General features: G+C 57.9%; 1 protein-coding gene across 2 annotated transcripts in view; it reads left to right on the forward strand.

Annotated features, from left to right (window-relative positions):
• The first annotated feature begins 12,962 nt into the window (after positions 1 to 12,962).
• NECTIN4 (nectin cell adhesion molecule 4) overlaps positions 12,963 to 26,274 on the forward strand; it is a 44,742-nt gene continuing 31,430 nt past the window's right edge. For both annotated transcript variants that reach the window (XM_084613324.1, XM_084613325.1), the window contains exon 1: positions 12,963 to 13,090. In XM_084613324.1, coding sequence (XP_084469450.1) covers positions 13,018 to 13,090 — 73 coding nt within the window. In that variant the 5' untranslated portion in view covers positions 12,963 to 13,017. The remainder of the gene's footprint in view (positions 13,091 to 26,274) is intronic.

Below are 26,274 nucleotides of genomic sequence, written 5' to 3' on the forward strand. Positions count from 1 at the left end.
CCTCTGGACTTGGGCCCATGGACGCTGCTGGGGGGGCGGTCAGAGCCCGAGTCCCGCTGAGACGCGGGCCCAAGCCCCGTGTGGCCGCAGCCCCGCATCAGAAGGGCTGCACGTTGCAATGTGGAGGTGCTAGCATAGTGGGGAGCCCCGGGTCCCACAGCTGTAAGCCCAGGTCATGCAGTGTGGACACACCCCGAGCCTCAGCAGCTTCCAGCCAGGGCCACGGGGTCCCAGCCAGCCCCATTTCCCGCCGAGTCTCCCCAAAGGCTTCCCTTGGGTAGTCAGTGATGCCAAGTTAGTGAGGAATTGCAGGGGGAGGGGGCCGAGCTCCCGGTTCCCAGCTCTGGCCCAGCGGGTCCCAGTACAGCCAGAAGCTCCATCTGGTCACAATTGCACCTGCCCCGTGTCTGGCTGCCCAAGCAGGCTGTGCTTGGTGCCCAGCTGCCTCTGCTTCCCCTGCCTGGGGTCTGAATGTCCCATCCCTGAGGCTCCGGGGGCTTCCCTTTGGCAGGGCAATTCCAGCCCATTGCCCTGCCCCCGCTCCTGCCCTGGAGAGAATTAACCCTTTCCACCCAGTAGGTAGCGATAGCTAGCAGCACATAAATGTTGCTCATAAACAGGACAAAGTTCCCACGGTCATCACAGGGGCAACTCCTGGCAGAGACTGGCTCCCCCAGCCCCACTTGTCCCTCCTTTGCCAGGCCGGCTCCCCCTACCTCGTGACCAGGGCGTGCCCAGCTCTGCCGCTATCCCTCAATCCTGACCCACAGCCCCCTGGTACCCCCACCCTGGGTTCCCCATGCCCCCAGCTCCCTCCATCTCTCTCTTGCGCCTTCACTCCCTGCAGAATGCCCGCTCCTTGCAATTTCCCTCAACTCCCCCGCCCAACGCTCCCGCTCCTGGTTCCTGACCCATCTCTTGTTAGCACCCTCTCAGCACCAGGCGCACTGGCTTTGCCAGCCAAGAAAGGCCTTTTTGTGGCTGAGGAGGATTCTCTGGCAGGGAACCGGTCCACCAGAGCTCAGCGGCTTCTTCGCCTGAGCATGGCCAGGGGGAGCCAGACTCAGGGCCCTGTGAGTGATGCCCTTATCTCTTTCGTCTCCCCAGAACTGGGTGCAAATATTGCTCAGGTCACAGAGGGATAACACTTTGGGATGGAAAAATTTGGCAAGACAGATCACAAGAAAGGTCTAGGGGGCTGCGAGTCAGGTCTGAGGGGCACTGGCAGAGCTGGGGGGGCAGGACTGGGATAGCGAGGGGTCAGAGATTGAGGGGCACTGGCAGAGCTGGGAGGTTGCGGGGGCTCAGGGCTGGGATGGGGGGGTTAGAGTCATTTCTTGCTTTTATAGGCACCCAAATTCCTGAGGTCCCCTCCAACCCAATCTTGGGGGTGGGGGGAGGGGCTCCTCCCTCTCGCCCTCCCTGCCCAGGGTCCTGGCCCACACGGCCCCCTCCCTCTCCCTTCGGGCTTGGCAGCTTGTTCTGTCAAACAGGTTGAGGCAAGTTTTCGCTGACCCCGCTGTTTCGTCAGTCGAGGTGACTCAGGCTGCGACACCCTAGCAGGGCCCTGGCTGCACCGGGAACCACACGCAGAGCGGGAGCGACGCCCACACGGGGCTGGGATCACCCCCTCCTCCCCCACACAGCTCCAGGAGCAGTAGGGGATTCCTGGCAGCCCCTGGAGTCGGCCGGTTCCGGGCCATGTTGCCTAAGGCTTGTAGCTAATGGGCAGGGGGGGAGTGGGGCTGGCTCCCTCCCAGCCCAGCTTGGCCAGAGCTGGCACGGCTGGAGTTTCACTGTAAAGCTGACAACTTCCTATGGGGCCAGTTCCTTGGCGCTCCAGCTGCAAAGGGCCTGATCCTGTCCCCAGGATCCCAGCACCACCGCGCCCTGGGGCGGACAAGCCGGTCTGGTACAGAGCGACTCTCACCATCCGCCGCAGCCCACCACTGCAAATCACTCTGTGACCTGCTACTCTGCCACGTCCATCCCCCGGTGCGTGGGCACCACGGTGCAGTAGGACCGGGTCATCATCCCCCTTATGCAGGGGGGAGCTGGGGCACAGGGGAGATGTAGGGCCAGATTCTTAAAGGTGTTTCAAAAGCATCTATGTGCCTAACTCCCATGGGTGCTTCTCGCCTAGACTCCTTTATCAATCTGGTCCTGAAGGACTTGCCCACAAGCAGCATCCGCAGAACAGGGGTCAAGGCCAAGGGGTGTCAGCCCAATGCCTCATCTCTAGCCCAGCCTTTGACTCCAGGCCGGTGCATCAGTGCCGCTACATCAATGCAATGACCCGCTGTGCAGACCCTCCCCCAGCAGGCTCCCCCACGTCACGGCGCCCACTCTGAGCTGCGGGGGCCAGGCATTTTCTACAGGGACACTGGCGAAGGGGCTTAAAAAGCAGATCCCCACCCCCTGGCTGCGAGGATGAAATCCCAGGAGGGATCTGTCCTGCAAAGGAAGGCGCCAAGAACCCGAGCTGTACGCTGCCATCCCCACCCCAGATGTGCTGGGCACAGGGAAGGAAGTGACCATTGTAGGCCGACCCTTCCTGGCCTGCGCAGGGCCCAGTGCGGAGTGGGTCTGGCAGTGTCACGTTCCCTGCAGCTGGTGTCAATGGGTGGCGCTCCATTGGAGTCACTGAGGGTCTATGCCCAGAGATAGAAAAGGCTATTTGGTGCCAGGCAGCCCATCCCTGGCATCCGGGGCGCCTCTCCTGGCTTTGGTCTGGTTTGAAATGCCCCGGCCCTTCCCCCCAGCCCAACCCAGGGCTCTGCCTGCCAGCCTTACCTCGCGTCCCCTGTACAAGCAGGGCGGCCTCGCTATGTATTCCATGGACTGTGCCCTCCTGGCTGGTGTGGCTGAGTCTCTGCTGCCCTCTGCTCGATGGAATTGGAACTGTAGGGCTGTGTTTCATAGCCTCTATACTGCCCACTCTGAGTGGTGATTCTCCTTGGTCCAGGGGGCAGTAGGGGCCTGCGCTCTTGGGGCAGGTGGTTGTTGCAGTATCTTCTTGCCCTCCTGCCTCTCTTCAAGCTCCTAGTTGTGCCCCTCAAGGGTGTTCCCCACCCTCCCCCCAAGCAGCAATGGGTTTAGCTGGCCATTTAGCCCAAGCTGGCTTCCTGGGGCCTAAAGCTGAACTCTGACCTTGCCCCCCAGTGCCCTGCTGGGGAGATCATGGGGCAGATGCAGCATCTCTGGGCTGCCAGGTGCCAGCAGCCATGGCCCGAGGAAACGGGAGTGGAGTGGGAGGCCGTGCCCAGGGGAGGGAGAGTGGTGAAGTGCCGCGGGTACTAGTCAGCGGCATTTGAGTGACAGCCCGGCGCAGTCAGAGTGCGTGAGATGGCTGCAGGCTGCCACAAGCGACTCGCCCAGCACGGGGCTGAGTAACAGCAAGGTTTGAGCGCTTCTGCCTTGCGTTGACTCATGGCTGCTGCCCAGGAGGGCTGGACAGACTCAGGGGGCCTGCCCAGGTTGTGGGGCCTGGTCCAGGGGGATGGGCTGCTGTCTGGGGGGTGGGGGGGAGGGCTGGACAGGGGCCTGGCTGGGGTGCTGGGCCAAGGGCTGGGTGAAGGCTGGCCAAGGGCTGTTGCGCTGGGCTAGGGGCCTGAACCAGGGGGCGGGGGCAGGCTGGGGTTGCAGTGCTGGGGCAGGGGGACTGGGCCTGCGCTTCCTTGGCATCCCATCAGCATGGGTAGAACTCAGGCTTTCCGTAAGGAGCCTCCCCACCCCCCACCCCCCGCCCAGGCCCTGGGCAGCGCGGCCTAGCTGGTCAGGGCCTCTGGAGCTCTGGGTTCAATCTCTGCCTATGGCACAAGCACCCGATGCGTCCTTGGGCATCACTGAGCCTCTCTGGGCTGTAGTTCCCCTCGGTGACATGGGGACAATAACCTGTAGCCTGTGAGTGGTCCGGGCAGGGGCTGGGGCGCTCGGTGTCTGGGCATGACAGCGCCAGTCTCTGTAACAGCCCCCAGCCGGGCGCCTCGGGCTGCCATGGCTCCACTGGGGCATCCTTACGGCAGGGAAACACGTCCCAGCTGCTAACGGGGGGAGGGGGTGGGCTGCACTTGGAACCCGGCAATGAGCCCGCTGGGGTGTTCACGGCGTGCACTGGACAAGGGCAGTGAAAACGATGTGTGAGTGTGCAACAGACACTCCCTCACACGCTGGTGCCTAGCTGGCTGCAGCGCCCAGGGAGGATAAAAGCCCTACTATTCGTGGCGGTGGGACATGCTCCATTAGGGTGTGTAACAGAGGCTGCACTTTGCATCCCACGCTCCCAGGGGCTGCCCTGGGGCCACGGCTCAGCTGGCAACTGGGCACGTAGTTTGTCAGGCTGTCCTGGACCAAGACCTCTCAGCCTGGGCTCGGCCCAATCGCCTCCTCGGGCCTGTCTCTGAGCTCCGTGTGGGAGTGTGGGGGATCCCTAATGCCCTGCTCCCGCCCAGGGGCACTGAGGCTGCAAATGCACCGGTGCTGCCATGAGCGCCCCTCGTCTCGGTCCTTGGAGAGAGCTGGGGACAGCTGCTTTCTTCACAGTGAATCAGATGAGCAGCGGGAGGGACCTGGAGGTCAGAGGTCAGGGCAGGGAGGGGTACCTGTCACTCCTACCAGGCTGGTGCGATCGGGTACCCTAAGAAGGGGCCGTATAACTGGGGAAAACCTGGCCAGGTGCATCCCCAGGGCTGAGCAGGGAGCTGGGGGCGGGTTCCTTTCCCCCCTGGGAGGGCAGGGCTGGCACTGATGGCCCTGCCCAGTGCATGGCTAACTCCCCCTGTGCGCATCAAACACCCCCCATATCTGCCAGGAGTTGGCCCGTCTCCACCATTCAGGGTTCAGGAAGCTGAGATGTCAGGAGTCCAATTCCCCCACCCCACCCCGTGGGACACAGACCCAAGATTGTTCAATCTAGCCCTTATGTCACCAGCGGGGAAACTGGCCTCCTGCCAGCCTGGGTGACTCCTGGGACCCCTGGAGTGCCCCTGCTGTGTCTACACTTCGCTGCAGGCGGGGATGGGATGGGGGTATCAGCATTTCTGGGTATGGATCTGTGTGTGTGCGCGCAGCAGTGGGTCTGTATGGATCAGCAAGTATGTGTGGGAATACGTATCTGTGTATCGTTGTGTGTTTCTGTGTACCTGCCACTCCTTTAGAGGGCCCTGCCAGTCCAGCCCGGAGTGGTGCCTCATTTTGATGATCCAGCGGGCCCTGGGGCGACAGTGGAGGGGACGAGCCCAGGAGCCGTGGGGTGGGGACAGCTGAAGGAATGCCTGGAAAATATGAATGTGCACAAACCAGTGGGGCTGGATGTTGGACAGCCAACCCAGCCCACCGCTAACACCAGCTGTTTGAAAAACTAACAGAGAGCTGGGGAGGGGGCAGTGTGTGTGTGTAACTGTGTGTGTGTGTGTGAGAGAGAGAGAGAGTAACTCTGTGTGTGTGGTACCCAGCTGTCAGCGAGAAGAGGAGAGCAATTCCTAGCAATCACCGCCTGCTAAATCTCATCAGTCCCAGTGAAATCACCCAGCACAGCCTGTTCCCACCCAGACAATAGCTGGCTTTGAGCAATGAAATCACCAGCCCGATAACCCTGATGGGATCTGAGCTAGAATTACCCACCACGTGGAGGAAATGTAACATATCCAGAGTTTAGTAAACACGGGATACACTCAGCCTCTTCTTATCTAATCTCCCCTGCCCTAACCTTCTCTCTCCTAATCCAAATTGATACAGTCGATTTAATCTACCCTCTCCCCCGCCCCTGGCTGCACCACTTTCAGCCAAACAGCATCTAGAAGCTCCTGCTTTCGAATCAGGTCTTCGCCTCACCAAACCTTATTCACAAAATTCATTGACTCTTTCCCAGGCCAGGTCTATGTGGGGAAGTTCCAGTGATTTAATTCAAGTCCGTTTTAAAACTGATTTAGAATTAAACTACTGCAAGGCCTTGTGTGGACGCTCCTCTTTCATAGAATCACAGAATATCAGGGTTGGAAAGGACCTCAGGAGGTCATCTAGTCCAACCCCCTGCTCAAAGCAGGACCAATCCCCAATTAAATCATCCCCCCCTTTGTCAAGCCTGACCTTAAAAACTTCTAAGGAAGGAGATTCTACCACCCCCCTAGGTAACGCATTCCAGTGTTTCACCACCCTCCTAGTGAAAAAGTTTTTCCTAATATCCAACCTAAACCTCCCCAACTGCAACTTGAGACCATTACTCCTTGTCCTGTCCTCTTCTACCACTGAGAATAGTCTAGAACCATCCTCTCTGGAACCACCTCTCAGGTAGTTGAAAGCAGCTATCAAATCCGCCCTCATTCTTCTCTTCTGCAGACTAAACAATCCCAGTTCCCTCAGCCTCTCCTCATAAGTCATGTGTTCCAGACCCCTAATCATTTTTGTTGCCCTTCGCTGGACTCTCTCCAATTTATCCACATCCTTCTTGTAGTGTGGGGCCCAAAACTGGACACAGTACTCCAGATGAGGCCTCACCAATGTCGAATAGAGGGGAACGATCACGTCCCTCGATCTGCTCGCTATGCCCCTACTTATACATCCCAAAATGCCATTGGCCTTCTTGGCAACAAGGGCACACTGCTGACTCATATCCAGCTTCTCGTCCACTGTCACCCCTAGGTCCTTTTCCGCAGAACTGCTGCCTAGCCATTCGGTCCCTAGTCTGTAGCTGTGCATTGAGTTCTTCCGTCCTAAGTGCAGGACCCTGCACTTATCCTTATTGAACCTCATCAGATTTCTTTTGGCCCAATCCTCCAATTTGTCTAGGTCCCGCTGTATCCTATCCCTGCCCTCCAGCGTATCTACCACTCCTCCTAGTTTAGTATCATCCGCAAATTTGCCGAGGGTGCAATCCACACCATCCTCCAGATCATTGATGAAGATATTGAACAAAACCAGCCCCAGGACCAACCCCTGGGGCACTCCACTTGACACTGGCTGCCAACTAGACATGGAGCCATTGATCACTACCCGTTGAGCCCGACAATCTAGCCAACTTTCTACCCACCTTATAGTGCATTCATCCAGCCCATACTTCCTTAACTTGCTGACAAGAATACTGTGGGAGACCGTGTCAAAAGCTTTGCTAAAGTCAAGAAACAATACATCCACTGCTTTCCCTTCATCCACAGAACCAGTAATCTCATCACAGAAGGCGATTAGATTAGTCAGGCATGACCTTCCCTTGGTGAATCCATGCTCACTGTTCCTGATCACTTTCCTCTCATGTAAGTGCTTCAGGATTGATTCTTTGAGGACCTGCTCCATGATTTTTCCGGGGACTGAGGTGAGGCTGACTGGCCTGTAGTTCCCAGGATCCTCCTTCTTCCCTTTTTTAAAGATTGGCACTACATTAGCCTTTTTCCAGTCATCCGGGACTTCCCCCGTTCGCCACGAGTTTTCAAAGATAATGGCCAATGGCTCTGCAATCACAGCCGCCAATTCCTTTAGCACTCTCGGATGCAACTTGTCCGGCCCCATGGACTTGTGCACGTCCAGCTTTTCTAAATAGTCCCTAACCACCTCTTTCTCCACAGAGGGCTGGCCATCTATTCCACATGTTGTGATGCCCAGCGCAGCAGTCTGGGAGCTGACCTTGTTAGTGAAGACAGGGGCAAAAAAAGCATTGAGTACATTAGCTTTTTCCACATCCTCTGTCACTAGGTTGCCTCCCTCATTCAGTAAGGGGCCCACACTTTCCTTGGCTTTCTTCTTGTTGCCAATATACCTGAAGAAACCCTTCTTGTTACTCTTGACAGTTAACAGTGACTCCTTGTAGTTTAGCTGAAGTCGATTCCTGACTGAGTCAAGAAATAACTCAACCGAAATAACCCTCCTGAAACAGAAACGGGCACCTCCACGCAGGGCTCTGCACCTGGAATCAGAGCACTGCATCTATCTCATGTAGACAGTCCCAGGTGCTGATGCACAGGTTCCCACCTGGCCGATGGGAAGGAAATGGCAAATAGCACTGTATCATGTCTGGGGAGGAGGGTCCAGGGCAGGGCAGGGACCAGCGTCAGGCCCTGGGTTGAGATATTTGGATGAAAAGTGCTGTAGAAGAACGGAGGGTAAGCATTAGTTTTGTACAGCGCCTGGCACAACGGGGCCCTGATCTTGGTTGAGGTCTATGCCGCAGCTCAATCAGACCATGATCTCAGTCATAAAGTCAGAGAGTTTAAGGCCAGAAAAGACCACCCCCTCATGTAGTCTGATCCCGTCTTCCACAGGCCACCAACACAACCCAGCCCCACACAGTAAACCCAACAACTGAAACTGTTCTGCTGAACAACAAAAGTGTGAGGCCAGTGCAGTGCACCACACCTGTGCACTATGTCCGGCCAAAAGATTTACATGTTCTTGGATTCCAAGGCCAGCAGGGACCTCTGTGATCATTGGTCTGACCTCCTGGACAACACCGGCCAGAGAACTGCCCCAAAATAATTCCCAGACCCACTCTGTTAGCAAAACATTCCATCTTGACTTGACGGAGAATCCACCACAGCCCTTGATAAATTGTTCCAGTGGTTAATTATTCTCAGCCTTAAAATGTACACCCGATCTGAGGTCAGAGTCTGTGCAACACCCGACACAATGCGTCCCTGATCTCTGGTTGGGCCCCTACTCAATCGTACAACAGAAATCATCCTTATGATTCCAGTCAATGGTCAGAGGACGGGGCGAACAGCACGGTAATGCAATTGACAAGGTCAAAGGAAAGCAGGAGCTAAGAGATGTGATACAAACAAAGGCAGGAAATGCCAAAGTAAGGTTCAGGCCAGTGAGGAGCGGGCTTCGTTGCAGGAGCCAAGCCTAGACCAAAGAACCCATTCTGTCACCAGCATGCCGCTCTGACACCATGGTCACCCCTCTGCTGGGCAGTAGCCGGTATCTGGGGCCTTGCAGTTCAGCCTGGCCAGTGAAGGAGAAATTAGTGACGTGAAGTCCAGGGCTATTCTAAGTGTAACTTGTTGGTTTACACACAGGCACCAGTTCTAGAGCACGGATGGCCACAAACAGCGCACGAGGCATCTCCCAGGAATCTCTGCCCAGTGCTCACACCTCATAGAATCTTAGAATCTCAGGGTTGGAAGGGACCTCAGGAGGTCATCTAGTCCAACCCCCTGCTCAAAGCAGGACCAATCCCCAACTAAATCATCCCAGCCAGGGTTTTGTCAAGCCTGACCTTAAAAACCTCTAAGGAAGGAGATTCCACCACCTCCCTAGGTAACCCATTCCAGTGCTTCACCACTCTCCTACTGAAAAAGATTTTCCTAATATCCAACCTAAATCTCCCCAACTGCAACTTGAGACCATTACTCTTTGTTCTGTCATCTGCTACCACTGAGAACAGTCTAGATCCATCCTCTTTGGAACCCCCTTTCAGATAGTTGAAAGACGCTATCAAATCCCCCCTCGTTCTTCTCTTCCGCAGACTAAACAATCCCAGTTCCCTCAGCCTCTCCTCATAACTCATGTGTTCCAGTCCCTGAATCATTTTTGTTACCCTCCGCGGGTCTCTTTCCAATTTTTCCACATCCTTCTTGTAGTGTGGGGCCCAAAACTGGACACAGTACTTCAGATGAGGCCTCACCAATATCGAATAGAGGGGAACGATCACATCCCTCGATCTGCTGGCAATGCTCCTACTTATACAGCCCAAAATCCTTGGCCTTCCTGGCAATAAGGGCACACTGTTGACTAATATCCAGTTTCTCGTTACCCCTAAGTCCTTTTCTGCAGAACTGCTGCCTAGCTACTTGGTCCCTAGTCTGTAGCGGTGCATGGGATTTTTCCATCCTAAGTGCAGTACTCTGCACTTGTCCTTGTTGAACCTCCTCAGATTTCTTTTGGCCCAATTCTCTAACTTGTCTAGGTCCCTCTGTATCCTATCCCTACCCTCCAGTGTATCTACCTCTCCTCCCAGTCTAGTGTCATCTGCAAACTTGCTGAGGGTGCAATCCACACCATCCTCCAGATCATTGATGAAGATATTGAACAAAACCAACCCGAGGACCGGGGCACTCCACTTGATACCGGCTGCCAACTAGACATGGAGCCATTGATCACTACCCGTTGAGCCCGACAATCTAGCCAGCTTTCTATCCACCTTATAATCTATTCATCCAGCCCATACTTCTTTAACTTGCTGGCAAGAAATCCGTGGGAGACTGTGTCAAAAATTTTGCCGGAGGAAGAGTGAGACCCGTTGGGGTCCCAGGGAGTGGAACTGCCTCAGTTATTGACTCCGACCACTCCTGCTGCTTGCACCAAACCCTGCGTCACCCATACAGTAACTCCATCACATCACGTCTCCCAAGAGCCCAAAGGTGCTCACACGCTAAGAGCAAACACTTGGAAGGCTGCGGTGCAGCGCCACCTGGTGATGCCGGCCACAACAGTGCTACTGACTCTATACAAGCTACTCCTAGAGCCTGCAGAAACTCCCAGGGGCTCAGACCCATCCTCTAGGTTTTTAGAACTATCCTATTGGATTCTCTAGCAAGGAGAGGATGAAGGCTAACGGCTGTCTGGATTCCACGGAGGCTGTTTGCTGGGCCCCTGCTGGGGGGAATTTCACCTTTTGTGTGTTCCACAACTCCCCTGCACCCCCCACCCCCACCCCCAGCCACGCCTCTTGCTGCTGCGGGTGTTGTTGACCTTGGCTCACGCTCACCGTGAGTAAGTGAGACGCAGGTTATGGATCTTCCAGTCTGGCAGCAAAATAAACAACTTTTTAAAGAAACAGAGGTGCCAAATATCCTCCTAATACTGCAGCTACTGTATTCCTTGAGTTAGCAGGGCCCGGGCAGGGTTTGCTGGGCCTGGGAGCTACAGCAGGGAGCCAGGAGCTAACACTGGTCTGGAATGCAGCAGGTTGGGTGCCACAGATCCATAGGGTCAGTGCTACGCCCCCCAGCTTTGGAACTGTCTCTTGGAGGAACCCTGCTGGGCCCTCGGGAAGATACTAATTCTGCTTTTGTTGTTTTCATGACATTGGTTTTGCTAGACCTTGGTTTGAATGTGCGATGGACTGGCTCTTTTACACCAGCCGAACTTACCTTGCAGCCGGTGTTTGAAAGTCTCTGGGCTCCCTTCCAGCCCAGGGGGCAGCCGCCTGTCACTGAACTACTGCCTACAACGTGAACCAGCTTCACCGGGAGAGACTGAGAGAGGCTCCCCCGCGTACCCCACAGCCCAATGGTTTTCCGTGAGCAAAGGCTGTCCCGACTTTGGCACGGGGAGAGGGCTCACGGCTGAGGCTCTAGAGCAGACAGAGGTGCCTAAAGCCCTTTGAGGGGCAGGGTTCAGGCCAGATCCCTCTCCTTGGCATTTCCTGCTCCTATTTCTGGCTTCTGTGCAGCCCATTCTCAGGCACCAAGCTCCCCCTGTGCATGGTACAGGGAGCCCGGGCTGGGTGCTGGACATGGGGCTGAGGACCATGGTGGGTGGTAGGTGCTGAAGTTTGGCACATCCCACTGAGCCCATATGAAGCTAGCCCTGAAGTCCCACTGAGAGTCTGTGGTGGGACAGGGAATTGAATCACAGCTCTTAACTCACACCCTAATCCCCGGGCCTACCTTCATGGCTATGGGATGAACCCTGGTGGCAGCCCGGGGGGCAACCAGGATCCCAGCCAGAGGAGGAGGGTGAGGCAGAGGGGCCATGTCTCATGTCCAAACCCGCAGCGAGCCCATACTAGAGCAGGGGCTGGAATTAGGGCTCCGTGCCCCACAGCACACGCTTCCCCACATGATGCCTCTCCCAGGCTGCCTTCTGCCTGGCAGGATCCCTGCCCTGGTGTCTGGGTGGGACATGCCAGGCTGATGCGCTGGGACCTAGTCTGGAGCTGGACTCTGCATGTGGGTCCGGGCTGGGCTCGGCGACCCTCGCCCCTTCCCCCACCTCCCTGAGATACAGCAGGGAAACAGACACACTCTTTAGAAACCATCCTCCTAAGAAGCAGCTGGATGGTGCCAGGCCCAGCTCACGGGAGACGGCCCAGGAGGGGTGGAGGGGCAGCTAGTAACACTCATGGGACCCGAGCGCAAGCCCCTCCTCCATTGCCGGTGACCTTGGGCTTATCACATAGCCCACCCTGTGCCTTGTGTAGCGTGGGGGGAAATCCGCCCTCCCCTAGCTCACATGGAGGCAGTCTGGCCTAGAAACCCAGGAGAGCTAGGCCATATTCCTGCCTCTGCTGCTGGGGGATGTAGGGCAAACCCCGCCCCGCCCTTGTGCCTCAGTTTCCCCATGTCTGTAAAACGGTGACAGTGACACTTCCTCAGGAAAGCCCTGTATGAGCTCTGGATGCCGAGAGGTGGGTATTAATTCTGGGCAGACCTGGCACACCGAGGACACGGGCCCAGGGTCTTCAGTTGTGCAGGACCCCGCTCCCTTTCATAGTGGGCTCACCCCCTCCTCTGTATTCCCACCCCACTCTCTGTTGGCCTCACACACACACAGTTCTTGGGGGTCCTGCAGCCGCCACTGAGCCCGCCGGGCCAGGCTGGGCAGTCAGCCAGCTCACGCCCCCCACCCCCTCCTCCTGGGAGACCCGGCGCCCCGATCCCACGGGTCGGGCCCGGAGCCGGAGCCTCTCACGTCTGCCCAGCGAAGCGGGGAGGGCTCGGGCTGGTTTCCCCGGGCCGAGGCCGCGCCCCTTTTTGGAGAAACACCTGTTCCGACCTGCCAGACAGGTTCCTCCCCCCCCGCGCCCCGGCGATGCTGGGCGAGCAGCTTGGGGAGCCTCGAAGCGCAGCGCGGCCGAGCGGGGAGCGCAACCGGCGGCCGGGCATGAGCCAGCGACCCAGCGGGCCCTGAGCGCACGAGGCCCGGCCCCCGGGGGATCCGCGCGCCCAGGTTCCGGGGACACCCCCCAGGAGACTCCCCTCCCCCCCCGGAGACCCCCCCCCCGGCACCCGCTCGCTCACGGAGGAAGATCCCGGCCCGGGGGGGCCGCTGTGAGTTCCCCACGCGTGTCGTGACAGCGACGTCATGAGCGGGTCCTTCGCCCCGGCCCCGGCCCCCGCAGCTTGGAAACTCCTGCTGCTCTGCCTCGCAGCCTCCGGTGAGTCGCCTCGTCCCGTCGCCCGGCTCGGGGCTCCCGGGCCAAAGAGCCGGGGCAGGCTCCTGGGCCACTTTGGGCGAGGTTGCCTTGGTCCTGCCTCAGCGCGCGGGCCAGACCCGGGGGTTCCCCGGCGCCCCCCCCCCAAACACCCATCCGGGTTTGGATCCAGAGCTGCCGGGCTCCTGCCTTCTGCCCTCCATGCACCCCCGCCCCCGCCCCCTGCAGCGATGTGGGGTCCCGGATCTCTACCCGAGAAGCCCCTTCGGGTTTGGGGGGGGAGGTTCCTTTGTGTCGCCCCTTGATTGCAGTTCATCCTGCGGCTCAGATCCTGCAAGAAACCCAGTGCAGGGAGAGGGGGGAACCTGGGCAGGATCGGGCTCCTGGGCAGGATCGGGCCCCGTGTGCGTGTGCAGCGTGATATTGTTGTGCCCTTTGGTTGTCAGGTGTTTTCAAACATTGTCCTGCATGGAGAGTCGCCCCCCCCCATTTTCCCCCTACAAGCCCCCCCACCTCATTGCAACCCCCTCAAACTAAGCACCAGGCACCGCCATTCCTCCGCCCACTAGCATCAAGTCCCTGCCTTTGCCTTCCCACTGGGTCAAGGTTCTGATCCCCCTCCTCCCTCCCCTGACCGGCTCGTGCACCCCTGGAACTCAGGGGAACCCCAAGCGAAGGGAGCGCCTTGTGGGGCTGTTGGCCGCAGAGCTGTTGGGTCTCCGCATGGGGGTCGTGGGTGGCTGGCTCTGGGGTGGGGTGCAGGCAGTGGGCCATTGGCTACAGGGACTTCAAAGGGGTAAGAAACTTGTCCCCTTGCAGAGGGGTCTTTAGACATGGACTCCTTGGTGCTGCCTTCCGAGGGGGGGTGAGTGCGTGTGACCCCCCCAGAGATGGGCCACATAGAGAAAGCTGCTCCCCAGGCTCACCCTAGCAGAGCTTTGCTGCCCCCCTCCACCCCCATTACTACGTGCTTGGCACCCATCCCACGCCCTCCCTGGCAGCCTCGCAGTGACTCGACAAAAGCTGCCACTTCCCAGCCCTGCTCCCTGTCAGCTGAGCTGCTGACTCAGGCTTTAGCCCTTCGGTGGTGGCTCCGAACCACCCGCGTGACTCAGAGCACAGCAGGATTATAAAAAGCCGAGCTGGGCAGGGCCGGGCAGGGGAGCAGGTCCTCTGTGCCTGTATAGCGCCTGGCACAATGGGGCCCCAACCTGCTGCGGAGTCTCTGCACCCCATGGCGGTTCAGATGGGAAAAGCTGATGCCCTGATGTCTCAGTTCTTGGTGTAGGAAATGGGTCAGAAGCTCAGCTGGTGTCAGTCCCCATAACTCTACTGAAGCCAGGAGGGCGACTCCGCTTTACACCGGCTGAGGATCTGGCCCGAGAATGGGCCCAGGCCTCCTTCACTTGTGCCCATGCAGTCATTCACAGCTGGGCCTCGCGGGTGCCCACGGCCCATTGAGTAGCATGCAATGCCCGTTTTGCAGTGGTGTGAACAAGGGCACGTGGCGCAGGGTGGATCAGGCAGCTTGTCTGGCTTCGCTGAGTGTGCTGAGAGTGGATGCGCCAAAACGTGCCCCCCAGGATCTGTGACCGCAGAGCAGGAGCAATGAAAGCAGCTGTTGCAGTAGGCAAAGGCAGGGATGGGGAAGAACTAGCTGATATGGGAGAGGGAGTCCAGAGAATGCTCTGGCTGGGGCACCAGGCCCCCTGCATGTGCTTAAGGCAGGCTTCGGGCCTTCCCTGTCTGGCATAGCTGAGTAGAAGCTGCTGTGTGACCAGGATGCAGTTGCTGCCTGTCTCCAGGGCTGGCCCGGTGGCTGGTGACTGACTCTTAGGTGGCAAGTTGGCAGGGTGTGGTCCTGGCCAACCAGGCTCTTATTAAACAGGGTGTCAGCTCTCTGTGTCTCTGCCACTGGGCACCAGGCTCAGGGTTGCTCCGCAGCTAGAAACAACCTCCAACCCTGACCCTACCAGGGGCAAAGTGGGCGGGGGGGATGACCCCGGCCTCCTGCCTGTGGGCTGCTGAGCTGTCCCCAAGAGCCTCCAGCTTCAACTTTCGATCTGCGACTCTCTGGGGCTCACAGCCCTGCCCCGGATGCCCACAAAGTGCTAATTTGCATGTTTATTTGACACCCACTTTTTTCAATCATTGCTTCCATAATGCACTCTAATTGATACAGATTAATAATAATGATGATGATCCTTTATTAATTATGGGGGAAGGCTTCCGGTTTCCTCTGTTTATCAGCAGAAGAATGTTGGAGGTGTTTAACCTGGTTCGCTGTTCACCCCAGGTAGGATGGGAAGCAGGGGCTGTGCTGATAACAATCTCTGAGCACTTTCATTCCATCAGCTCTTGGGGTGGAGCAGGTGTTTTCCTCATCAGTTTCAAGGCTGTCTTCCTATATTGTTGCTTTTTAGTGGGAGGCTGGAGTTATAAGCCAGCTCTGCCTGTACATTCCTGCCCCATGACGAGAATCTCGTCCATTTCATCACGGCCCAGTCATTAGCTGCTTTCCAGACAGGGGATGGGAGATTCTGCGCTTTTGCAGACTGTGTCAAGAGACGTTGCTTGTTTTCATTTAGAGATGGGCCTGATCCTCCAAGTTCAGATCTGGGTTCTAGGCTGGAGGCTGTCTGGATCTGGTGTTTAGGTGTGGACCCGGCTATTGGGGGTATACTTGATCCTGCCTCAGTGCGGGGGATGGATCAGATGACCTCTCCCTGTCCCTTTCATCCCTACGTGTCTATGATTTGATGATTGTCCCCCCTCGTCCCCTTCTGAGCTGAAAGAATGGGATGAATCATAGAATATCAGGGTTGGAAGGGACCTCAGGAGGTCATCCAGTCCAACCCCCTGCTCAAAGCAGGACCAATCCCCAATTTTTGCCCCAAATCCCTAAATGGCCCCCTCAAGGATTGAACTCACAACCCTGGGTTTAGCAGGCCAATGCTCAAACCACTGAGCTATCCTTCCCCCCCAAATCAGGGGTCCTCTTTGCTGTTTTCTTTTCACCCTTCCCCCCCCCCCCCCCAGCTGGCCTGATGAAAACAGATGCTTTCCTAGTTAGTTTCACTTCCTGATTCTCATGTGCGAGCCCCTGCACTGCAAAGCTTGAGCCTGAGGGGGACACCTGGAGCCACCTGTTCCCACTTGACAGGTATGAAACCTGCCATCCTGGGTGTGTTTCATTCCATCTCAGTGTGTGTGTGTGTGGGGGGGGGGGTGGTTAAAACCAACTAGATTTGGGGCAGAATTTGTGACTCGCTCACTTGGCGTGACTGTGCCAGGGAGGAAGGTTCTGGAACCCAGACCGGGCCAGCCTGACACTAGCCACTAGCCCAGCACGGGAGATGCTTTAGAACCTAAATCCAGCTGCGTGTTTTGAATCCAAACCCCGGCTCCCAGGAACCAGTTTGGATCTGGATCCAAATGTTCCAGCCCAACTCTCCCCGGAGATCCTGACAGGGGCTGAGGGAAGCTGGTGGGGCAGGAGATGCCAGGTTATAATCTCCTTCCTCCTTCCAGCTCCAGGATTCCCTGACACCTCCCCATGTTCTGCTTGTCTCTCCCAGTGTTAGTGACTCTTGGGCGTGGGGATGGCTCCAGAACTTATTGTCTTCCCCTCCCTTATTCCCTTTCTTTTGGTTTCTCTGCCTATTGTATGTGTCCGGGCACATCCTCACTCTGATCACACGCAATATCTGCTGTAGGGGAAGCCAGGCGTCTCCTCCAAAAGCCATGCTCCGTAATCAGCTCTCAGCAGCCAGAGGGCTGCTAGTTGTTTAATGATCAGTGCTTGGTGAGGATCGGCATGGGTCTGGCTGTAAACAGTGCGGGGGAGGCGTGTCTGTGGATGTGGGTGAGACAGAGGCGGCAGGCAGGTGTGCAAGTGGCCTGCCCCGGGGGCCCTTCAGCCCTGGGGCTCTGTCCAGTCTCCAAGGAAATCTCTCCTTTGACTCTGGTGGGGATTGGATCAGGCCCCAGAAGCATGAGCCCCGATCCCAAGCACTAAAGGAGTCAGTCACTCCCCCTGCTGGGAGTCAGCAGCCAGCTGGGATAGGGGTGTGTGTGTACACGAGTGTGTGTGTGTGTGTGTGTGTGTGTGCATGTGGCATGCCTATTGAGGCAGCCGATTGGCTGTGGGAGTGCAGGTGGGCAGGAGCATGTGCGGTGTGATGGACAAGTCTGTGTCACAACAACGCCCTGCACCCCTGGGAATCACTCTGCGGCCAGATCTTCCCCCGTTCATAATGAGGCAATGCTTACCTTTTAGCTCCCCGGACTATGCGCCAGCGGTGAGTGTTGCTTCCCACAACAGGGGCTACTTCACTAGCAGATAACAACCTGCTACTGCTACCAGCTATTGGAGTTGCTCCTTTATCTTCAGTGGTTGATTTCTTTACTGAAGGTCCTTGTTCAAATCCTGCTGGTGCCCTATGGTGGGGGTTACAGCTCCATGAGGGATTCAAGATGAGGAGTGAGTTTGTTATACTATACTGCCAAGGGCAGTGTGGCCTAGTGGTAGGGGCACTATATTATAATTCAAGACACCAGGGTTCTGTTACTGGCTCTGCCACAGACCTTGGGTAAGTGCCATCCCTGCTCTGTGCCTCAGTTTCCCCCTCACCTTTTGTCTGATTACACTGTGAGCTCGTTGGGGGCAGGGACCGTCTCTCACTGGGTGTCTGTGCAAGACCCTGATGTAATACAGAAAATAATTCTCCCTGATTTGTGGTATAAAGATGCTCAGCTCTTTCCTGTTGTTTGGGGCTCATCTGTCTCCATTCCTGTGTGTCTAGCATCCCTTGGTTAAGATCGGACATTTCTCTGACAGATCGGCTCTAGGGATTATTTGGGGAGCAGATCTTTGGCCTGGGTTAACCAGGAGGTCAGACAAGACAATCACAATGTTCCTGCCTGGCCTTGGAGTCTATGAAGCGATGCCAGGGAGGTCCCCTTGGCTCAGACTTCCTCGTCTGCTGGCATAACCCGATGGCTGTGGTGGAGTCCAGCCTGAACTCCGGCACTGTACAGCCCCACTCTCTCCGGCTCCTACACCCCGGCTGACTCACCCCACCCTCTCTAGGGAACAGAGGAGGTCAGTGGGTTAGAGAGATTCAGACTAATTGAAGGTGCTTACAGGGTGGGAAGGAGCCAGTGGAATAGCTGCCCTGCAGGATGCTGCCTCTGTCACCTGGAATCTTTAAATTCAGCTGGGGCATCTCTGTCTGACAGAGCCGCTCGGGCTCGCACCAGAGCAATGGGGGTGTGGGAATCCCTGGGGGAGGGTCTCTGGCCTGGAATATGCAGGCGCTCAGACTAGATTGTCAGCATGGGTCCGTCTGGCCTTGAGAGTTTAGGGTGAACTGGCTCCATTGAAATCAACAGCAAAACTCCCACAGACCTCAATGGGGCTTGGATTCGGCCCAGTGAATTCAGGAGCATGACTGTAAGGCTCCTTCCCAGGGGGCTTGCTCGGCTCTGTCGTAGTGGCTCTGCGTAAGGATGGGGGCTTTGGATCCCATTTCCCCGGCCACGTGGAATGGGTGGTCCAGCGGGACAAGCTCTGGGCTCTCTGTCACTGCAAGGGGCTCCATCCCGCTTTGGCTGCCCTAGTACAGACCCTGCACCCAATTGGGGTGGATCCTGTCGCAGGGCCAGAGCCTGGGGCTCCCCTGAACGGCTAGCTGGGGAGACCCAGGGCCTGAAACCTCCAGCAGTTCCCCAGGACTCAGGACTCTGCGTGATTCAGTGGCATTCGTCCTGCAGGGCAGGAGGAAATGTGAAGCCCCGGGACTGGAGTCTTTTGCACAAACCCAGCCTAACTGGACCTGTGTGGCCAGAGAGTGGGCAGGAGGCAAAACCACTCATACCCTGGCCATTGGAGCTGGTCGTTTGTCACCACCAATAAAACTGCGGAGCCGCTGACTCCCCAGGCCCGTAACTGCGCAGAGCAGGCCAATTAGCCATGTCTTTCGCCGTTGCATTGTGCTGGGCAAGAGGCTGCTGGGCCTGCGTCCCGTATACCTGTCGGGCAGCTCAGCTGGTCCCGAGAAAGATCTGGGAAGCTTGGAGGCCCAGGATTCCTTCGCTTCTCCCCCTTGCCCAGGGGCATATGGTAACAGGCTAATTTCTCTAGCAAAAGCCCACGGACGAGGGATGGGCCCCAACCCACCCACTGGCCTGGTCCTCCCAGGGAGAAATCTCCTGTCCACTTTGCTGGGAGAGCTGCAGGCTACTGGCTTCCCGGGGGCAGGTCTGAATGCAGGGGGTGTGTGGGAGGGGGAGCGGGTCTGGCATAAGCGGTCCCTGCGGAGACAGCAGCTGGTAGCACTGGGAGGGATGAGCAGGAAGGAGACCAGGGCTGGGCGTGAGTCTCCAGCATAGCAGGGCACTAAGTCTACCAGGCGAGGGGATGAGACCAAGCCTAGCCACTCCTGCATGGCATGCCAGCAGGCACCAGCCTTCGCAGGGCTCCCAGCTGAAGAGCAGGATGAGCCAGGGAGTTTCCACCCAAGCCAGAGGGCTCCAACTTGTGTCTGAAGGCTCCAGGGACATGGAGCTGGGGGTCCTGGGATGCTGCCCTGCCTGCAGTAATTTCTCAGTGGTGCTTCTCTAGGGGTCTGGCTCGCTCAGGATTGGCAACTCTGCACCCCGCCCACTTAGTTCACCTTCCCCAGGGTCCGAGCAGGCTGTGCTGGGTGGGGTGGGGGGATTGTCCAAAGTGCCCAGCGCCTCCCACGGTGACACGCTGAGTCCCGCACCTGACAAACACCTGCTGCAGTGAGAGCTGCCCGAGCAGGGAAGAGAAGGGGGATGGGTTTGGGGTAAGGCTCTGGGGTGACATCAGGTGCCCTGGGTTTAAGTCCCAGTTCTGCGCCTCAGTTTCCTGCTCTGTAAAATGGGGCAATAATATCTCCTGCTCATCACCCTGGGTGTGGTTTGTTTACCTAGACTGTGAGCTTGCCAGGGCCGGGACTGTCTGGGTACAGCCATTGGGCCAGTCGCTATAGGGTTTGGCAACTTCTAATCTGACTTTGGGACTTGGATTGTGAGCTCAATGGACCTGCCAGAGTCTCTTATTATGCATCTGTGTAGTGCCTTGCATGACAGCAGGCTCCCCCCGGCTGAACCTTCAGATGCGACTGTAACACCAGGAATAATAAGGACCAGTCCCACATCTCTCATGTGACTGACCAAGGTAGCCTGAGCTTTGAAAGTCGTTCTTGGCTGCGGTGTGTCTGAGAGAGGTTCACACTGGCCATGAATCCGCTCCCTCAACTCACCCCGAGTAGCTTTACTCCTGAGAGATCAGTACTGTGCTCCCAGAGAAAAAGCTCGTGCATGGCACAGGGGCTGAGGCCCCACCCATAATGAGAAAACTTGGGCCAAAAAGTTCCTGCAGAATTTCAAATAACCACCAGGCCTGCCAGCCGGCCCCCTGTCCTCAGGAATCAATTGGATCCATAATCGTGCCATCATTTTTGGGTGCCCTATGCAGCCATGGATGCTGCGTATGTCTAAAGGGGATCCGTTCCCCCTTGGTGCCCGCGTGCTGAGCCGGGGCTCTGGGCACACCAGAGCTGGTGGGAAAAGAGAATTTCTATCTCCTGGAGACAGTCCAACAGTCCCGAGTTTGTTTTTCTTGATGAAAAGTCCAAAACTTGAAATATTTGACAGAACGAAACATTCCGGTTCGGAATCATCGAAATGAAACAAGCCAGTAATATCGCAGCAGTATCATACAGTCGATTTCATTGGCTGAGCTGGCGAAGGTCTTACCCTCCACTTGACGGCATCTCTGTGTCTGCCAGTCTGTCTGTGACATGTGTGCAGTGCGGTTGTAGCCGTGTTGGTCCCAGGATGTTAGAGAGACAAGGTGGGGGAGGGAATACCTGTTATCGAGCCAACTTCCCTCGAGGAGGGAGACAAGCTGTCGAGCGACACAGAGCTCTTCTTTGTATAGGTCCACAGCTTGTCTCTTTCATCATCAGAAGTTGGTCCGATAACAGAGATGACCTCACTTGCCTCGTCTCTCTGTCACATGGTGACGACTTTGCAACGCCACGGATGATCAATTCCAAAATTTCAGGGAATGTTCTAGGCACCAGTGGGTGGAACCCTACTGGTGTGGGGGAAACCTGGAAAGCAGGAAGGGAGGGAGGATTGGGCGAGAGTGGGGGCCCTGCCATGCGATTAGCACAACCACTGTTGTTACCGGTAGATCCAACAACCGGTGCATGGCCCCCAAAGTGAAATGAAACAGAAGGCGGAAGGCGAAACAAGTGCCCCCATTTCCAGCGTGAATCGTTTGGAAGCGTTTCGTTGGGACGTTCCGTTCCGCATGGAACGTGTCGGTTGCGACGAGACACGGGCAGTTTCCAACGGCCTGTCGTAAATGTCTCACCCCGCTCTAGCGTGGGTGGATACAGCCGTTTGCTCCGTTCCATTGGAGCCCTTCATCGGGGCCGTTGGACAGAGGCTGCGGACGTGTTGCTCCCCGTCTTCCATGAGCTGGAAGAGCCGGGAAAGTCCTGCCTTCATTCACGGCCTGGCCTGTCTGCTGAGCCTGTCCGAAAGAGGCAGCCCATTGCAGTCCGGGGCTGGGCTCATGTAGGCCAACAATCAACCGACTCCTGGTCCCTGCTTCGTGCAGCTTTGTGTTGCGTTTTGCCTGCAGGCCCAAGGAGTGCTGGGCATGGAGCTGGGGAGGAGCAGGCTGGTGGTAGGAGCAAGCGGTGGCTGGTTTTCTGGTTGGGTGGGTGTGTTTCGCCGGCTTCGGCTGCGGGTGCAGTTAGCTTTATGAGATAATGAGCTGGGAGGGACTCGCAAGGCAGGGACTGGGGGTGGGACAGGCCGGCTGGGTTGCGAAAAGCAGGAGGGGCCCTGTAAACTCTCCCCCACTCTCACTGCAGGGGCTGGGGGGTGCTTACTTCTGGGTTTTGTGCATTGACCTTGGGGGGTCAAACAAGAGAAGGAGGAAGGAGCCGGGTCTGTAACCCCGGCCGTCTCAGGACCCCAGAATGTCAGGGAAGTCTGTCCTCTCACCCACCCCACAGCTGAGTTTGTCTCATTAACCCCAGGTGGGGAAACTGAGTCACGGAGCTGGGAAAGTGACTTGCCCAGGGCCACTCGGTGAATCTTTGCCAGGACGATGGAAAGAACCAGGAGTTCTGGCTCCCAGTTGTCTGTCTGTCTGTCTGTCCATCTGTTGGACAGGGCGCAGACCACTGCAGCATGAAGGCTGAGGTGACCCTTCAGTGCAGTGAGATTCGCCAACTGCACGCTCTGCCCAAGGGAACCCAGAGCAGCTGTCTCTGTCCCCTAGTCAGCAAGGCCCTGCCCCCTTCTGGCTGCCCACTGATGCCCATCTCTTGTGCTTGGCATCTGACCTTCCTCTCTTCCTGGAAAGCTGTGGCAGAGAGACCAAGGGTGGTGTGAAGGGCAGTGGAAGTGGTGGGGGTGTGATGGGGTGGTGGGGGTGTGACAGGGGTGGGAGGGCGTGAAGGGGTGGGGGTGACGTGAAGGGCATTTAGGGGCTGTGAAGGGCATGTAGTTGCAGTCAGCTGCAGGTGTCTCCTGCCTGCAGCATTCCTCCCCTCTCGGCGGCTTTGCCAGCTTGCGCCTTGGCAGGCTGCCTCTCTTCCTATGACAGGCTCCCCATGGCAGCAAAACAAAGGTGCTTGTGCAATGGGGCCATGAACCAAAATGGGGCGGAGGGTGTCCCACAGCATGTGGGGGGGGGGAGTCTGATCTTTCATTCCAGCAGTCAGATCCCCCAAGCCCCCAGGGGTTCTAGGGAGCGGGTGCCAGCAGCATGGTCCCCCCAGCCCCAGCATAGTCCCTTCTGCAGAGTCTAGACCTAGCCCACTTTCTTCCCTCTTCTCCCATGGGTGCTACCGTGCCTTTCATTCCCTGCCCTTGCAGAGGTTTATAGGGCCCTGTGGTGAGAGAGGGCCGGGGAGGGGACCCGGCCCAACCATCCCCTCTGTGGGTTGGGCAACCAGCACTGAGGCAGTGAAGCCAGCAGGCTGCAGCCATCATTTGGCCAATTAACTTGATTGCAGCCCCGTGGGCTTTGGTGTTACAAGCATTCGGGAATATAGGGCTAATTGCCCTGCGTTTCGCTGACGAACCAAAGGAGCTGGGAGCTGGTGGAGCCAGTTTGGGGATCCTTTAGTTTTGTTTTACCCTCCGTCCTCTGGCGCCCAGGTACTGTGCCGCTCTCAACCCAGCTGCCCGGGCATAGCTGCCACGAGCACCCCTGGCACCGCCTGGCCTAGGCCAGGAGCTCTCAGAGTCCAGCACCTCAAAGGGCGTTGGGGACCTCCATCCCCTGCAGAGGCCAGGCCATCCCCTCACTAGAGCAGCAGTAGGCAGCGAGGAGACACGTGCAGGTGCCATGTTGCAGAGGCACTAGAGATGCCAGGGGTACTGTAACGTGTGCCAGATCCTAGACACGCTTACACCCTGGCGGAGCCGGGACTAGAACTCTGGATCTTTGTCTCCAAAGCAACAGGCCTCTGCCCTGGGAGCAGCAGGGGAGGCTCTCCTCCGCGTAAGCAGCATTAGGGCTTTGAGGCTGCTTGTTCCCTGTCTTTCAGCTGGGAAGGAGCGTTTCCGGGCCGCGCGCAGAGAGTGCGAAGAGCAGTGCCCGTCGGCACGTGTGCCAGCGATGGGACGCAGGGCCCACTATGCCCAACCCTTCTGTGGAGCTGGGCCAGCTCCTAGGGCAGGGGGGAAGGGGCTGGCTGATGGGGAGCCCAGAAATGCAGGCGGAGAAACAATGCATGCAGTTGCTGTGCGGTAAATCGCTGTGCATGCAATTGTGGGTGATGTCTGCCTACACCCTTGTATCTTCCTGCTGGGGCCTTTGCATGCTTGTTTTTCCTGGAAATCTGGCTGGAAGATTGGATCTGGAGGGGCTGCTTAGAACGCTTGCTGGGGAGAGCTGTTGCATGTCCCAGGGAGGCAGCAAGGGCCATGAGCAGGAGCTGGGCTGGCTGCTTGGTGTTGGGAGCTGTTCCCGGATTGCCAAGATCTAGTGGATAGCAGAGCGGCCGGGAAGAGCAGGGAGCCCCAGCCTGTGATGCTCCAAGCTAGATCAAGGCACTGGCAAGTAGTCGGCAGAGAGCAATCCATCTCCCAGGGGATTTGTGTCTCTCGTCCCTACGGCTCAACAGCAGCTTTTGGCTCTGCCCCATTGTGGGAACACCTGGTTGGAAGGGACGGGGCGTCCTGGCGGGTCTCAGGGACTCCTCGGTGGTGTTCCCTGCCTGGAACGCTGCTACGGGTGAGGAGAACGGCACCCTGGCATGCCAAGTCCCCCAGAGCCCCGGAGTCTGTGCCGCACACAGCCCTCAGAGCCACCCTGCCTCCTGTGGGTTGCCGGGCGGCTCCTTGCCGTAAGTGCGTGTTCCCCAGTGGTTGGGCTTTACTGGTGCAAACAGAGCAAAGGCTGCAGCTGCTGGAAGAGGCTGCTCCTTTGTGCCAGCAGCGTGCTGCCCCTGTGCCATGGGGCATGCGACGCAGGGAGACCCCTCCGCATTGGATGGGATCAGGATCGGATCAGGATCAGGGACCTGTTTCTCTCCTTTTCTGGCTCCCCATCAGTTTCAGGGCTCAAGCAGCCGGGTTGCCAGCCCTGAGAGCTGCGGCCTGCCCCTGGGGTGGGGACACGCCAGCTGAGCTGTGGCTGCCCCTCGCCTCAGTGCCAGGTCAGGGCGGCCGGTGGTGGGCAGAGCTGGGGGGTTACACTGGACGAGGCAGGGTAGGATCTGGACGGGGAGCTACCCCACGGCCGCGCTGGCAGCCTGCAGGTGCGTCTGACGCTGGCAGCCGTTGAGCCCTGGCCCTTCTCCAGGCCCCTCCCCGGGAGGCTCTCAGGCCTGGATAAATTAACTTTGTGCAGCAGGGCAGCATCAGCCCTCTTACATGGGGGGAAACTGAGGCACCGAGCGGGGACAGGAGTGGTGGCCGATCCGGGACTCCATCTGCTCCCCATGGCCGTGCAGACCATCCCAGAGCAGAGATGGAGGCTCAGAAGGCAGCAGTCACACTGGAGCGGGGCAGCCCTGCTGGCTGGTGAGGGGAGCCGGAGGGCTAGTTGGGGGGCAGGGGTGCATGGAGGTGAGATGCTTCTGTGGTGTGAAAGGCAGAGGGTCTGGGCTCCAGAAGGTCCCGGCCGGATCCGGAGACCAGAACAATGGGAAACTGACATAAGCTGAGCTGGCAGCTAATTCCCCTTAAGACCTGGCATGATGTTAATCAGCAGATAGGGCCTGGGGCGCCCATTGTTTCCTGTCACCATCAGCCCATCGGATATTAAAGGGACCGGCTGTTTGGGGGAAGAGGAGGGATCTAGCGTGGAGGAGCCCTTGGGGAAGCCCTGGCCTAGCGCCCCCTGCTGGGAGGGCTTTTGGCTTCACTCTCTGTAAGCCGTCAGAGGATCTGAGAAAGTAAAACAGTGATGTACTCACACTCAGAGCTCCCCACAAGGCTGGTGCTCCTGCCCCACTCCCATCCCCACAGCTCCCCCTGCTGGGAGAACTGGGGCTGGCGTAGCTGGGAGTGATCCGGCCCCACTCACCACAGCACCCCCTGCTGGGTCTAGAGCCGCTGTGACTTTCCTTCTGCTGCAGGAGGCGGGGCTGAGGGGAGCTGGGGGCTCCCCACACCACCCACCCACCATGCTAGCACCAGCATGGGGCCCTCCCCTGGCTCCACGAGAGGGGATTTGGGAGGCTCTGCACTCCGAATCAGTGTAAACCCTCCAGGCTTTTCTACACGTGAAACGCTGCAGCACGATGCTTCAGTGTAGACGCTCCCGACAGTGACGGGGGCGGTCTCCCGGCCTCAAGGTGGACAGACAAATTCTTCCATTGACCTAGCACTGGCTGCACTGGGCTTAGGCAGGGGAGAGGATTTCTCACCCCCTCGGAGCCGCAGCCAGGTTCCCAGTGTAGACCAACTCTTGGCGAGTCGGCAGTGATTGTGCCCCGTCCCTCCCCATCCCGTTGCCCTCCAGGCCCCGTTCTGCATGCCCGCTGCCCCAGCCACCCCCAGAGGCTCCATGCCAGGGCAGAACCAGCGCTCTAGGGCTCCACGGCCTGGCTCCCTCGCCCGTATCCTGGGGGGCAGGGTAGCAGTGGCGGGGTGGGGGTGGGGGGCACCATGTCCTA

The sequence above is a fragment of the Lepidochelys olivacea genome, assembly GCF_965140295.1.
Source record: "Lepidochelys olivacea isolate rLepOli2 genome assembly, chromosome: 24".
In the NCBI taxonomy this organism is placed as follows: domain Eukaryota; kingdom Metazoa; phylum Chordata; order Testudines; family Cheloniidae; genus Lepidochelys; species Lepidochelys olivacea.